Source organism: Nanorana parkeri, unplaced genomic scaffold (assembly GCF_000935625.1).
Source record: "Nanorana parkeri isolate BGI_ZX_2015 unplaced genomic scaffold, ASM93562v1 scaffold187, whole genome shotgun sequence".
NCBI classification, from domain to species: domain Eukaryota; kingdom Metazoa; phylum Chordata; class Amphibia; order Anura; family Dicroglossidae; genus Nanorana; species Nanorana parkeri.
In genome coordinates this window covers 801,915-818,526 of record NW_017306455.1, presented here as the reverse complement: position 1 = coordinate 818,526, position 16,612 = coordinate 801,915, and the positions used below count along the sequence as shown (strand labels likewise).

At 42.8% G+C, this 16,612-nt stretch overlaps 1 protein-coding gene across 1 annotated transcript in view; it reads left to right on the top strand.

Annotated features, from left to right (window-relative positions):
• The window catches only part of MYO1D (myosin ID), an 82,899-nt gene extending 67,494 nt beyond the window's left edge, over nt 1-15,405 (top strand). The window contains exons 20-22 of the mRNA XM_018555202.1: nt 144-257; nt 9,472-9,629; nt 14,962-15,405. Of these exons, the coding sequence (XP_018410704.1) occupies nt 144-257; nt 9,472-9,629; nt 14,962-15,118 (429 nt within the window). The 3' untranslated portion in view covers nt 15,119-15,405. The remainder of the gene's footprint in view (nt 1-143; nt 258-9,471; nt 9,630-14,961) is intronic.
• The last annotated feature ends 1,207 nt before the right edge of the window (nt 15,406-16,612 follow it).

Here is a 16,612-nt window from a genome sequence, read left to right as displayed (position 1 = left end):
GGAAGGGGAAGGGGAAGGGGGGGGGGGTTAAAAAGACCTGGGTGGGCAAGGGGGCAAGGTCTCTTAAAGTCCATTTGCTCTTTAACTGTCACTGCCTTCCCAGCCATGCATTACTGTACATTTTTTTTTTTCCTCCCTTGTAGGTGAACCGATTTAACAAGGTAGAAGATCGTTCCATCTTTATAACAGACAGACATCTGTATAAAATGGATCCTGGCAAGCAGTATAAAGTCATGAGTAGCACTCCACTTTATAATGTAAGTAATAGGACCAAAAGCATATCTAAACCCAAGAACACAAACGTAATATATTGCAGCTTACCATTTCATAAATGTGGTGGCTGTGTTCCTTTTCTTTTTTTTCCAGGCTTTTATGCTCTCCATATTCACCTTGTTGATCCTGCCAGTAACTCACTTCCTGTCCTAGGGTGACAATGCTCACTCACATTACAGTGTCTATGGAGAAACAGCGTTGTCACCCTAGGAGAGGACAACCAAACACCTCCCTCCTCTTCTCCAGAGGTGTTTTGTAGTCCACAGAGATAGCAGGGGAAAATGCTAACTGGTACTAGCCAGCAGAGTGTACTTAGCCGCTCAATATTCTAGACCGGATCCAAAGAAATTTTCATGCACTTTGAACAGATATAACAAAACCCTTTCAGTGGTATATTTCCAACCATAGAGAGCAAAGAAAAGTTAATTGATAGGGTTACTTTGATTTTCATCAGGTTTCCTCAGAAGTTATTGACAAAATGGCCCCTTTAACCCCTTCATGACTGAGGCCCTTTTTTCCATTTTTGCACCCATGTTATATTCCACATTTTAGGCCTGAAAATGACGTAAAACCCCCCAACATTATATATTTTCTGAATGCCAAGACCCTATAGAATAAAATGGTGGTAGTTGAAAATTTTTATGTTGCGCAATATTAGCGCAACTCCTTATTAAACCCCAAAATTTAGTGACAAATTTAATTAAATGCCCCAAAACACAACAAATTACCCATTTTTTTAATGAAATATAAAAGATGAGGTTACAACGAGTAAAACGATACCCAACATGCCCAGTTTACAGATTGCGTGCGACCGTGAAACGGCGAAAAACTGCAGTACCCCAAAAAGTCAATAAAAGACACTTTAAAAGCCCCCACAGGTCATCAATTTAGAGATACCCCAAAATACTGGCCCTAGAATTATTGCTCTCACTCCGGCGTGCGCGGCGATACCCAACATGTGTAGCGCGTTCGTCGTTTTCATGCGTAGGCGCACCCGACGCGTGTTTACGTGGCGACGCGCGTGCTCGCGGGGGCGGGGTACTTTTAAATTTTTTTTTTTATTATTATTAGATTTATTTTATTTCATTTTAATTTTAAAAACTGTTTTTTTTTTTTTTTTTACTTTACTTTGACTGCTATCACATGGGGGGGCTTGCAAGCCCCCCCATGTAATAGCAGATGGTGGTGACAGGTCCTCTTTAAGGTGATGCTGGGGGTCCAAAAGACCCTCAGTGTCACCTTTACACTGGAAATGAGCTATTGAAGTGCAGATCGCACTTCAATAGCTTATAGCTGGGCTGCAGGAGCCCAGAACTGACAGCCCAGGGACCGGAAGTGATGCAATCTGCATCGCTCCCGGTCCCATAGAACGGGGAGGGGATCGATGAACGGAAGTTCGTCGACCTCCTCCCCAGCTCCCCGCGGACACAAAGATCGCCGGTCCCGGGCCCGTAGGAGGGGCAACGGAGCCCGGGAAGCACGGCGGGGGGGTCCGGCGGGGGGGGCGGCCCCTTCTTCGGGACGCAGAAGCGATCTGGCGACAGGTAAGTCGCCAGGATCGCTTCTGTTGTAAAGCCGACAGTCGGCTCTACAAGTTTAAACAGCCCCGATGCTGGCGACGTACACTGTACGTCGTCAGTCACGAAGGGGTTAATAATTCAAAAGCCATTGTTGAGCTCCAACCTGGTGACCTTGCCTAGGCTGAGCTGATGACATCAGTATGCTGCAGGCCGGAGGAAGCATTTTCTCTGTCTTCTCCCAGTTTTCAGAATGCAACATTGTAACTTTGTAGCAGTGATAGGCTGCATTGGGGGCGGATCTGTGTCATCTCTGAGCCAGCATCTCAGTCCAGGAGATGGAGGCTAGCCCTGGATGAATCCCTGAAAAAAGATGGTGCATTCATTTCCTGGACTACACAGATGCTCAGAGTGCCTTGGTGCTTACTGCTTCCTGGTCCAATCACATGCTTTATTGTACTTACAAAATGGCTTCCAAATCTTGGTATATTGGTGTGTTGGGCACAGTTAAAATATGTGCAACATTGTCTCTGGTGTTACACCTGTCCTTAACCATAAAGTGCAACTGAAGCCAAACCTTTTTTTTTACTTTTTGGTGTGGAGAGGAATAAGAACACCGGTCAAGTTTATATTACTGTCTGTGTCCCTGTTCTGGAGATTCACCCCTCAATATTTGTCCTGGTGACCATTATCACTGAAAGTTGAAGAAAATCCCATATTGTGTGATGTCATCAGAACAGGAATAGATGGGAAATCTGCCAAAGGGGACACAAGTTCTGTTGACCACCAGGAATGTCCCTCTCTTTTGGAGGGATTTCCTCTTACTTCCTGTTGCAGCTATCAGACAGGAAATAAAGGGAAATCTCCTGAATGGGAAACAGATGGCAAAAAAAAAAAAGCTGACAGCTGTTATAACCCTCCCTTACTCTATCCAAAACTTCAGTTCTACTTTAAGGTCCTGTGTCAGTGGGCTTTGGGCTTGTTGATGGCAGCAGTTTGACATCAGTCTGAGATTTTTCCGAATTCATTGACTGGTGCATTTAACCTGCAGTTGTCCTTCTGACTTGCATTTGACCTGCTTTTTAGCAGGTTTTGCATCCCCATAGACTTGCATGGGAAACCAGATACAAAGTTCATTGACACATGCCCTAAACATCATCTTGACAATGAACCCTACATTGACCTAAACCCTAATTTTAACCTATCCATAATAAAGTGACCACCTAACATCTTCAATAAGGGATACATCTAACTCTGAACCTGACCCTAGGATTTATTCTAATCTTCACCCTAACCTTTAAAGAGCAATCAAAATATTTCAGTTTAATAGAAGATGGAAGTTTAACCCTCAAAGCCCAGCTCCCCAAGATGTTCTACTTTCTTTACCAATACCAGAAGTGTGTCCTGTAGAATTCCTGCAGTCTTGGCCTGAAGGTTTTAGTGCGGCGTTATCTGGCTGAACACAGCGAATGATTTGGCAATGCTGCTTTAAAGTCGGAGTTGTTTCATTAAACAGGAGTTATGTAGAAGATGGCGATATATATTTTTAGGATCTCTTCTGGGAAATCATGGACGTTCACTTCATGGACGTGACAATTACCATGTCTGCTGGACCATGCCCCTTATTTACAAGGCCCGATTGTTTATGGAACTGCAGCTTTATTCCTTCCCACTATGTCAACACTGTCTAAAAAAAAATAAAAATGCTTCCATTGATGATTTTTAGCCACATTGAAGGATCGCTATGAACAAAATACGCTTTAATGGTGCTGTGCAAGAGCATCAGAGCTGTGATTGGCTCAGAGTGCTGCCCCTCACCTATGCAGTGTTATGGATTCTGTACCAAGTAATATAGCAGGATAACATTAGGGAAGATTCAGGTATTAATGTTTGTATGTCAAAATAAATTTCATGTTTTTTTTTTTTTTAACTTGGACACAACTGAATCAAATGGTGTTTTTATTTCTGTCTTGAATTGTGCTTTAAAGAGAACCTGCCTTGTAAGAACAACACCCACCCACTAATAACTTTGCCATGCTCCCCTACTGCTCTGTTGCTCCATCGGAGCCTTTGGAAATACCTGATCCTTCTAGGTATGGGGGGACATCCTCCCAGGACCCAATCCTCGGGCCTGTATGGCCATTTGCTATGGAGGAAGTTGTTAACCCTGTGTAAGCTTCTACACCATCTAACAGAGTTTTATACAAGGTTTACACTCTGTGCTGTGACAGAGGAACAGAAGCGGAATAGGTAAGTGGATGGGGAAGTTGACAGAGTCTCTTTAAGAATTTGCAGTCAGTAAAGTTAGCTTTTATTGTGTCATTTTAAGCAAAGCGGATTTTGTTATTTACAATATGCCCTAATGAGGTCACTGTAGGATTTCATTAGGATGGGAGCAGCCTTATAACACATTTTAACTAGATTGATGTGGCATTAAATTCATCCCTTACATTACTTTTTCCCAACCAGGGTGCCTCGAAATTGTCTGATCACTAGTAGCAATAGCAGGTATAATAGTCAGGTAGCAGTTCAATCACTAGTAGCAACAGCAAGATATTGTTCAGGTTTGATTGCAATCACTAGTAGCAACAGCAGGTTTATTAGTCAGGTAGCAGTTCAATCACTAGTAGCAACAGCAGGATATTGTTCAGGTATGATTGCAATCACTACTAGCAACAGCAGGTTTATTAGTCAGGTAGCAGTTAAATCACTAGTAGCAACAGCAGGATATTGTTCAGGTATGATTGCAATCACTAGTAGCAACAGCTGTGCACACAGTTCATCAAGTCTCACAAACTGAAAGGGTTACTTGCAGTTTGGTGGTGGTTGCTGCTGTACTGGTGCTGCTGTCACATTGCTGGTCCCAGGTGGGTAGACTGGATCGAGGGGACCAGTGTCCGGAAGTCCGTGGCGCTGATAGGGTGACTTTCACTAGTCACAGGGTTCCTAGTGGGGTTCGGGTAGGAGCTGAGGAGTGACCGGCCGGAGTCTTCCTCATTGCATGAAAGCCGGCCGATTGATCGTTCACAGCTTAAGTTGCTGAGGGGGGAGGAGTCGGCTGACGGCGCAGGGGAGAATCATACCCTGCGCCCCCTATGGAGCGGAGGTCAGGTGAGCATTTCACAGACTCTGATATGAAAGAGGGGCGCTAATATAAAGGGGGTCTTCTGACGTGAAGGGGGAACTCTAAAGTAAAGTTGGGAGCTCTGATATTAAAAGGAGGCACTGGTATAAAGGGGGCTCCTGACATGAAGAGATAATTGAAATGTAAAGGTGGGGGACTCTGATTATAAAGGGGGGCTTCTGATGTAAAGGTGGGGGACTCTGGTATGAAAGAGGGTTCTGATGTGAAAAGGGCGCCTAATGTTAAGGAGGGCTACTGATGTAAAGAGAGCTTTGATGTGAACGGCAACCTCACTTTTTTCTGTGTTCCTTTTTATGGGATCCCCCAGATTACATTTTAGACTGGGGTGATTGGAGATTATACATAATTTTAAAGGGTTCCATGACTGAAACAAGGTTGAGAAATGCTGCCGTACACCATTCTTTGTGTCTAATATTTTAAACACTGCATGGGAAGCCTTTAACTACCAGCCTTTGCTATAAAGCAGCCAAGTGTAGACCATAGGAGCCAGTGAGAGTTCACTATGCATTAGCTAACTGCAGTCAGAACAATGGAGGCCACTGCTGATTGGTTTCAGTGGGTGGCTGCACTTGCGTCATAAAGGCCTAAGTGTTTTCTCCACATACGCCACTTCTACTAATAACATGTTCCTTATAAATTATTAATTGTAAAAGGAAGGTTGGGTAGACTGTAATTGATGTACGTAATGCAGTCATCCTTCAAATATGTAGCTAAGTACTATACATAGTGCCTATTGATCACTGTGACCTATTTACAGGAGAGAAGAAAAGCATGTGGAATATTACACTACAATGATTATCAGAGCATCAGGGCTGCCATAAAATAGTGTCATCAAATCACTTTGTTATGGTCAGGACTAAAAAAAAATAAACATCAAAGTATATATTTTTTCAGTTAGGTATATATAAATTATCACAATTTTCTACTCAGACAGTAGGTGGATCTTTAGGCTTTTTTCACATCCTTTAAAAATTCTCATTCCACACACAAAGTGTCAATGACCAATCCCTTTTCAGACATCTCCACCCGAGACAAAGCCAGCCTCAAGGCAGAAAGCGATCTCATAAGATAACCCATAGTGCTCTGGGATCTCCTGATCATGTAATCAAAGTGTATGTGTAAATAAAAGATTATATATGTTAAAGAAAAAACATCAGTTTAAAAACATTGACCCAGGACCAAGTTTTCCTTTTATATGTCAATGGAATCGTTGGACGTTTACTGGACACGTTTCCAGTCTTAATAAACGTCACAAATATTGCAAAGTATGAAGTTATGTGCACATAGACTTTTTTTTCCTTTTGCAAGCTACAGTGGTACCCACAGTGATGGCAATTAAACATTCCCCTGAAAACAAAAGCAAGGCTCTGATCAAAGCATGTTATGGATGGGGAAGGGATCATTGCTGGTTGGGATTGCTTGGTGTCCTGCATTTACAGAAGCAGGACATTTCCAGACACCGATGCATGAGACTTACGTGATATTGAAGCCTCTTATGCCCCTTGTTTAGATAAACTGGATGCCAGAAGTTGTTGTTTTTGTATTGTGTAGAATGGGGAACTGGGATTGCATCTGCTGAGGCCTTTACTGACAGATATCATCATGAATAGAGGTGTGGGGGAGGGAGAACAGAATCATAAGAGGTGACCCGTATAAAACCATGGAAAGAAAACAGTCAGGAGAAAGGGATGCAGTCAGTCACATTTGATCTTGCAGCCAGCAGCTACTGGCATTTCTGTATCTAAAAGCATCCCATCACCATAACAACCACTGGGGGATGGGGTTGCCATGGAAATCTCCATGGAGACAGGATCAGGCGATGTCTGGTCCAGCGCAAGCTTCATTCAGCTCTGCTGCTCAGCCTGCTGAGATTATGTTGTTGCTTGTCTCTGCTGCTCCACGTATCATGTTTTTCTCTAATACCTCAATTTTTTTCTGTGCGTTCCACTGTACACCATATTATTATTACCATTGTGGCAACATATGAGGACACAGCATGTTCCTGGCCACAATCTGCTGTGAATTATATTTCTGAAAGGTACAGTCTCCTAAAATAGCATATTGAGTTCGATCCAAGCACCTGAGGATTGCGTAGGCAGCTATTCAGTTGAAGGAATTAAATTTAGGCCTACTGAATAATCAGGAAACTGTGAATTCTCCTGTATAGTTTCTACCTTCAGCTACAGCATGTGAAAAGTGCAGTTTAATGGACTATTACCGCTTAAAGTAGATCTAACCCCAATAATTAAAATTCTATCTTTATAAATAGTCTGAAGGAATGTGATAGACAGAGACACTAACTGAAAATAGAGGTATAGGTACAAGCACTTATATACTGACCCTATTCTACATCTCATCCTGCTACCCATACATGCACTCACACCATAGGCACACCCCCCTCTGCGTGAAACCCCACTGTTCCAACACCACTCAACTGCCCACACATCCAGATCACTAACTCCACTGCACACTGCCCACACCTCCCGATTTCCAAACCCACTGCACTGCCCACACCTTCCAGTCCCCAATCCCACTGCATGCTGCCCACACCTTCCAGTCTCCAAACCCACTGTGGACTGCCCACACATCCAGATCACTAACTCCACTGCCCACACCTCCCGATTTCCAAACCCACTGTGGACTAACCACACCTTCCAGTCCCCAACCCCACTGCACTCTGCCCACACCTTCCAGTCCCCAACCCCACTGCACTCTGCCCACACCTTCCAATCTCCAAACCCACTGCACACTGCCCACACCTTCCAGTCTCCAACCCCACTGCACACTGCCCACACCTCCCGATTTCCAAACCCACTGTGGACTGCCCACACCTTCCAGTCTCCAACCCCACTGCACTCTGCCCACACCTCCCGATTTCCAAACCCACTGTGGACTGCCCACACCTTCCAGTCTCCAACCCTATTGCACTCTGCCCACACCTCTCGATTTCCAAACCCACTGTCGACTGCCCACACCTTCCAGTCTCCAACTCCACTGCACACTGCCGACACCTTCCAGTCTCCAACCCCACGGCACTCTGCCCACACCTCCCGATTTCCAAACCCACTGTGGACTGCCCACACCTTCCAATTTCCAACCCCACTGCACACTGCCCACACCTTCCAGTTTTTAACTCCACTCCACACCTCTCAAAATCCATAGCACTCACACACAATGCCCTACGCGTACGTTTATTCCCATGCAGGTGGCGGGGTTTTTTATTTATTTTATTATTTTTTACTTGATCACTTTTATTTTTAAAATTTGTATTTATAAAAAAATGTTTACTTTTTTATTTTTAGTTATTTTATTACATATTAAATTTTTTATAACTTAATTGCTATCACACAGGGGCTAACGATCTGTTCATGCAGCTCTCCACCCTGAAGTAATTTGTTGTGGTACTGGGTTCTCCATAAGAGCAGGGGACCCTGAAGTCCATGACGGGCAGGTACAAGCATGTTGTACAGCCGCCCAAATCACTTGTACAAAACGTCTTCCCTGTTCTACATTTAGCCCTGCTGTTTGCCTGCAATATGACTGAATGGAGAAAATAAAACGCCTGCCCGGTGCCCAGAACTGCATGTCCTGGGCGTTGGGTGATAGGAATTCCGCACCCCTGCATTTACCGCAGTCAGATCAGTGGAAGATGAATTGTGGTTTGTTGGCTGCTGTAGCTTTGTGTATGGCCTTACTGAATGAACCTGAATGTGTTTCACGCCAATACAACAGCAAACTATATAAGGGGTCCCATAGATAAGATGGAGATGGGCCTAGTGTGATACCCTTTCTGCTCCCTAGCACTTATGCACATTCTTTATTCTCAAAGCATATACTGTAATTACTGTGAGACCTGGGAACTGATGGGTCACCAGTTCCTACTGAATGTACTTCATTAACATACAAAATGGCTTCCTTTATTGCTTGGGTGACAGGTACACTTTTAAGCTTGTATGCTAAGGCAGCTGCAAATTGCAGCCAATCAGATTTAGTCCTTTACATCATGATCTTAGTCCAGTAAATTAAAATGTGACTGTTTGCTGTAGAATATTGTACTTTGCCCTGTTTAACAAGCCAGTCAATGCTATAGCCTGCTTTCTTTTTTTGTATATCACATTACCCAGCCAAGGTTCTATGATTTGAAGATGATTATCCATTCTATATAACTAATTCAAGATAATTATCCATTCTATTTCCAGCATTTATAGCTATTGAGTCACCAGGAATTATCACAAGTAATGTGTTTTGTTCATACATTTCATGTGCAGATGATTTAATAAAGAGGTTTACAATAGCAGTCGGTGTAATAAATGATATGTATGTGTCAGATCACATTCAGTGCCGGCTGGTCATGTGACTGAAGGAGTATATACTGAACTATAATTAGATCATGGAAGACATATAGCATGCCAGTGATATTAAGGTTTGGCCCAAAGGGAGCCGACATACAATATTCTATGTAACAACTGTTGTCTATGTGTGGTGAGGAGGTAGTAAAGGGTGTATTAAATGACTGTATTATCTTTCAACCACAAGGTGTCCGGCATCAGTGTGACTAATGGGAAAGACCAGCTGGTCATTTTTCATACCAAGGACCAGAAAGACCTTATCGTGTGTATGAAGTTTACTGGACAATCTGCCCAGGATAGCCATGTGGGAGAAGTTGTTGGAGTCCTGGCCAATCACTTTAAGAGGTAAATGTATCCTAGTACCTGAGTCATTGCTCTTTCTTTGCATCTGTCTTGTAGAAATCATATGTAATAGCAAAGTGTTAGTAGCCATTTTGAGCTACTTTTATGAGTCTTCTGAAATGTGTGAAGAAAAAACAGTTATTGTTGCTCATAGTAGCCAATCCAAATGTCTTTCTCTTAAGGCCTAGGCTGAAGCAAACCTAGCCCCTAAGGTAGAGTATGAAGGCCGCTGTACACTGGGAGTGGTGGTCATTACAATCCTTCCTATATACAGGCTGCACCTACAGTAAGGCCCAGTAATATGTACTTTACTGCAAAAAACAAACAAACCAGTGAGGTCCCTAATACATTAGGTGTATTTGAGGTACACTAGTAAACTTTAGGTAGTGATGTTCTGCTCAAGTTCAGTGCTGCCCCCTGAGTCATGCTAATCTGAAGAGCCTCCAAAATCAGCAGATTATTCTGCAGTAAGGGTGATTGATACCAGTCTATGTGCCATTCAGTAGCAGGCTGGTCAATGAGGTGGTTGGTGGGGTGGAGCATAAGGGGACATAGGACTATTGTGCACATCCATGCCTAATGTGTCTTGGATACTGATCTTATGTACATCTTGACTTCCCCAGGCAAGAAAAGGATTCATACGGAGATCCTATAACTATAAATGCCCCACAGGGCTCCGTGGGCAATGTTTTAGGGTCCAAACCAGCTATATCTATTGTGTATTTGTATATAGAGAGATGTCTAAATCTCATACATCATCACTCTTGGAGATTACTATATGCATTTACTATATCACAAAGAGAGTCAGACAGCTTTCATTTGTACAGTTTTGCTGCCTGCCATTGAGCTGGATAAATGGCTAGTATTAGACCCATGTACACTGTCATAGCAAAATGCTGTCAGGACATTGGCACTCCTGTATGTACTGAACTAGCCTCATTGCCTGTAGGGGCAGGGTGGTATTGTTATGCAGTTGTATCCTATTCAACCAGATTGAGCCAATGCAGAGCAATTAGAATAAAATGTAATTTTATTCTAAACGTGGAGATCAACACTGGTTCTGATTTTTAAAACAATATCGGCTTTTCCAGTACACTGTTATTTTGCCCTTAAGATTTGATGGTAAACGACATACTGCCTGTTACCGAACCGGGGACATTTCCAGACTGTATTGTTTCCGTTTGTTTTCTTCCATTGACTGATCCTTAGTCCTCAGGAATGATGGGTTAGAGCTGGGAGTTCATTGATTGCCATGGAAACAGGCTCAGCATCTGAATAGTTGAGTGATGAGGATGAAGGGTTTAATGAGCTCTGGAAAAAAAAACCAGGGTCAGCATCAGGCAGCCATCCAAGTTCTTTTTAGCTCTCAGTTCCCCCCTCTCTTCTCCTCCACACCCCTCTAGAGTGTATCTGTCGTATCCCTCCTACTCTCTCCCTTCCTCTGTCTCACTCGCTTCCCTTGTCATTCTCTCGCCATCTTTCCCCCTGCCTTTGTCTCTTTTCCTATCATGTCCCTTCTTCTTACCCTCCTTCTCTATTCCCTCGCTCTTCCTATTCCTGTCTGAGCCTTTCTCTCCTCTCTTGCCGTTTTCTGTACCTCTCACATTCTCTCTCTTCCTCCATCTTTTTTCTCCTGACCAGAAATACACTGCAGGCAGGATCACTGGGAGTGCATAGAGAGGCAATTCCCAGAAAGCTTGTTGCTTTTCCACAGAACAGGTTCTCATTTACATCGATTAATTAATTTGGTTACACAGAGTGCCTGCAGGCTTATCAGAGCGTCCATATTTTTAGTTTGTATTCTCAAGGTGACATGTGACTTTTACCTCAGCAATGGCACTTTTCCAAGTCCCTAGCCTATAAGCTTCCAAGTCCCTAGCCTATAAGCTTCCATGTGTGGTGAAGAGATCCAGGCCACTCTACTGCCATGATGGGCAGATTTTAGGAGTGCGTTGCAGCAGGGTGAATAGTCCTATCGCAGATAATACATGCAATGCACCCCCTGTCTGTTTATGCAGGTGGGTGTCCAATGATGTCCCTGCCTGCCTGTGAGGAGAAATCTGCTCAACATCTCTCTATCTTCCTATAAAATAATTCTCCAGCTGCCATCACCCTCTCATTTCCCCCTCCCACCTAATATAGAACAGCTGTTAGACATGTGCTACACAAGTCCATATCTCCTAACAGGAGTAGCTCTTGGGGATAAAAAGCAGGACATCTTTTAATATTTTATAGGAAAACAACACTAGAGACAGACTTGGTATAGCCGTCTTTGGTAGAGTATTATGTATTTATTCCAGCTGACCTAAAGTGGGATATTTATGAAGGAAAGAAAGGGGTAGCTGGGTGCTATACACATGTACGCTGTATTACAGCACTATCACCAGACCCCCGTGACACAGATCGGCTCTTGTGAGTGCTGAAGTGTCTATATAAGTAAACAGGAGCAAGCGGCAATGCCAAAAACAACCAATGGATTATCAGCTTCCATTTGTATTCTTACCTTGAAAATTGACAAATCCTTCACAAGTTGCTGCAAGCACCAGCTCTTCTCTTTTCTATGCAGGTTTGTACAAATGTTCCCCATAGTATGTGCAGTGATAACTATGGGGTCAGTGTAGATGTGTGGAATGTTGCGATAAAATATATCTTGAAACAGTAAATTAGATTTCATAGGAAGGGGACACGGCTGTCTAAGAATGTCGCTCAGTAAAATGTTGACCACATTCGCATGTCCTCAGCGTGTGCGTGGCGTAAGCGGCGTCGCGTGAGCGGGTATACTGGCATAGGCGCGAGCGGCTTAAACGACGTGGGCGTGGCGTAAGCGGCAGGCGTAAGTGGCGTTCGTAAGCGGCGTGCAGCGGCGAGCGGGAAATTTGAATTTTAGCCGATGAATCGACGATGGAAAACGTTGACAACGTTTTCCATCGTCGATTTTAATCGAATAACTGTTGCAGCTCTACATATGAGCAACTGTGGGGCAGAGTCAGTCGTAATTTTGTTTACCATCTTAAAAGGGATTTTCACCGCTTAGCTCATAGCTTCCTTGTAATGACTTTCCTTGGGAGGTTTTTATGGGAATTCCCTTTTAAAATGTTGGGAAAGCACAGGCTATGGAAGATAATGAACGTGTTTTATACTCTGCATTTCCTTCTGACCTTCAAGAGTGACCATCATTTCCCTTTGATTCTGGTCGCTGATTACAGGGGGGGCGGGTAGTAATTAACTGCTTTTTACCGCTACAGGATATTGTACAAACGGTGTGTCAAAATTTCCTTAGTATCCTTACTGATGGATCTGTGTGTCATCTGTCATTACGAAGAGGACGAGTAAGCACAACGTATTTAGGTCACAGAATGTAGAGCAAGCCAGCCACAGTCGATTAATAAGCATTTTCTACAGCTGACAGCAGCATTGCACAATCAACTTTTTCCTAATTACAGAGTTCCTTGCAGTACATCGCATAACCTTGCGTCTCATAAGCTTATAAATGCACTTAAAGCACATTTGTAATTTGGTAGAGAGCTTAATGCTGTGACGGAGGAGGGCAATTGAGGTAGACCGCCTACGTTGTCTAGTGATGGTTTAAAATGCGGCTAAAGCCAAAATGGTTTGATTCCCAAAGTGCGAGAGGAGTTAGAATAGAGTTTCTGTGTCCACGTCAGTGATCGCTGAGTATTTGTAGATAATTGAGGACATGGTATGGTTACTACATCCTCAATTATGAATGAATGGGCGAGATCTATATCCCCTCCTGTTCATTCATAATTGTGGTTATAGTATTCATACTATATTCTCAAGTATCAATGAACAGGAACACTCATAAAACGACTCCTGTTCCTTGATAACAGGGGATACAGAAAAAGAGATTGAGGACTTTGTGTTCTCAATCTCTTTTTCTATTTTAAAAGGGAAATATCAGGGGTCTGTTTAGACCCCCAATACTTCCCCAAAGCCCCCAAAAGTAAAGTTAAGAAATAAAAAATATTTTAATAAAGATAGCTAAATAAAATATAAAAAATTACTAAATTAAATATTTAAAAAAATTAAAATAAAAAAACAACATTTTCGGTTTCGGCCTGACAATTTTTTTCTATTTCGTTTCGGTTTTTAAATTTCTATTTCGGTGCACCTCTAGTTTTGAGTTGTCACCATTCTAGAAGGGAAGTCTTTAAATGAGGACACTTTTTTTTGGGTGACATCTGAGAGTATTTCATTTTACTTCATGAAGTTCAGAAAATGTCCTCAGTGAGACATTTTTTTAAAGGGGTTTTAGTCAGTTCCTACTCTGTCCGAAACGTAAAACATTTTGGCTATACTGTATGTGGATTTAGGTAGCGTCAGGTTTAGATTTTGGATAGAACATAATGGAGCTGCAGATACTGATTTTTGTTTTTAAGTTGTGGATTTTGGGGACTGTTATTCTGGTCACTGAACTGAAACAAGTATACAGGATGGGATTTCATACTTTCCACAAGTCACAGGCTTGTTTCAGGTCATTGGCTCACTAGCTGCGACCAAGGGGCCCAATCCAGTGCTAAGGCATTGGACATATGGTCTTACCTGAAGTGGAAGGTCCAGCTGATTCTAGCAGGCAGGGCCAACCAGTCTGCAGCAGTACCTAAACACCGGACCTAAAGGTTCTTCTAGATGAAGACATCTAGGTACTAGAGGAATGCAAAATATCTCTTCTCAAATGGGGTATATAACTTTTTCATTAACAATACCTAAATACATCCAGCCACTCTGCAGGTGCTTACTTACCTCCATTCAAGTGCTGTGTAATCACCCAATGTTCCTCCTGATGAAAATCTATGCAGTGCCAGCTGTGTCCCCATAGGCTTGAATGGAGCTATATATACAGAGTCTCATTCAAGCCTATAGGAGGTATACACAGGGCACAGATTTACATTTGAGGAAACTGTGGAGGAAACCACAGTTGCTGGGGAAGACGTAGGGGGAGATGGTGGATTTAGGTACAATAGGGGAGGACAAATTAATATGGAGAGCCAGCAGGTTTTTTTTAGCAACCCATTCCATTGACGAGAACTAGAGAAAACCTCAAAAGTTAGGTGCAAGCTGTAATATTTAAGGTGCATTGGCGACCTGGCTCGTGTGATTTGTCCAGCCCTGAAATAGAGAAACCATAAAGGTATAGCTGTCCTTTAATGTCTTTTCATTTACATGTATTTGCTGCTTGGAGGATGAATATGTTATACTTGTATTTAATACAAAATGCCTTTATTTTCAACTTCAGGTTTGTTTTGGTTTTTAAATGGCATGTTTGCTCAAACGCCAGTTTTCATATTAAATCTCTTTTTTTATATCCTTACAGTGAGAAGAGGCCCCTCCAGATTACCGTTGGGCACCCAGTTCAGTGTACCCAACATGGCAAATCCTGTGCCGTCACTGTGGAAACCAAAATCAACCAATCACAGCCTCACTTCAACAAGAACCGTTCTGGCTTTACCCTGAGTGTGCCAGCCAACTAACGTGCATGTGCCTAAACCATACGATGATACCGAGTATCTTTGTATACCGATGCCTTATACAGCCGATGATACCTTGGATTGTTATTGCGGGGACCGGTTCCCCCAGAATGTCTCGACAGTCCCTGAACCTCATTTAAACTATACAGCAATTACTGCTCCATTTTAACCGCGGCTCTCCAGCCTTTAACTGCCTATCTTTTAGATTCCTCCATATAATTGTCTTATTTTCGATTTGACAAGATCTACTTTTCAAAGGATAATTAAAAAAATTTATCTAGATTCATAAATTGTGTTTGTGGTCAAATTGGCAAGCTTGGTGACAGTGTTTGAAATTTGTTTTGTGCACACCAGACTCGAGGTAGAATCGAATGTATGTACCATCAAAAGGCATATGAAGCTGCCCATACACCTATAGATGATCTGCAGACTTTCTATGGTCAGACGGGAAAAGGGCCACAGATTCCTCCTTCTACGCTAAAAACTGTGTGGAATCTCCCACTGGGCCAAGCTTCAGTATCTTGCTAGTTGGCCCCGCTGGTTCTCAAAATACCTGAACACTCTGATTGGATGCAGGCATTGTTCAGGTTTTTTGAGAGCCAGCGGGGCCGACTAGCAATATACTGAAGCTTGGACCAGTGGGAGATTCCTCCATCCAGCCACTTTATTGTAGATGGAGGAATCGGTTGCACTTTTTCCACCTGACCATAGAAAATCTATAGGTGTATGGTTAGCTTTAGTAAGTCCACCCCACCCCATGCAAATAACAGACGTGACACATATAGAATATTGTTTTGTTTTTTTTATTTCATCCTCACGGTACAAAAATAAATAAAAACACAAAGTTAGACACAAGCTGGAAGGTTTCTGTATTGCCTCCATACCTTGCATTAGTGTCATCCACACACAAACTACACAACGACTTCATGTAAACCAGGAGATGCTACAAGTACATTAACCTGACGCCCACACCCGTACTGCCATGTTCAGGCCCAGATACCAGTACGGGAACATGCATACCCTGTGTACATGGGTGGGCTATGGTCGGCGGTCATGCACTCAGTCACACAAAATACATATTTATCTACAACTATGTATATTTACACAGGCAGAGTCCAGGTACCATGCCAGGTCACATAGCCTGCGCACAAAAGGAGTCTGTTTACACAAAGGCCCTCTCTTCTCAAGAATAATCTAGACACTGCAGGCCCTATATAGCCGGCCATTGTTACATTGTCTCGCTTCTAGTATATTACCATGATCTGTAGGGCTCTACATGGTAGCATAATATTAAAGAGAATTTGCCTTAATGCAAAATACCTGTATGGGAAGCCTCAGATGAAAGGTAACATTCTGTGTCTCTCAAGCTGTATCTAATATACAATCCAGATTTTAAATAGAAGCAGCTCCCATTTTAAAGGGTTTTTACACTTTTAAACCCAGAAAGCAGTGCATTACAAAATGAGGTGCATTCCAGTCAGAACTAAACATTCACAA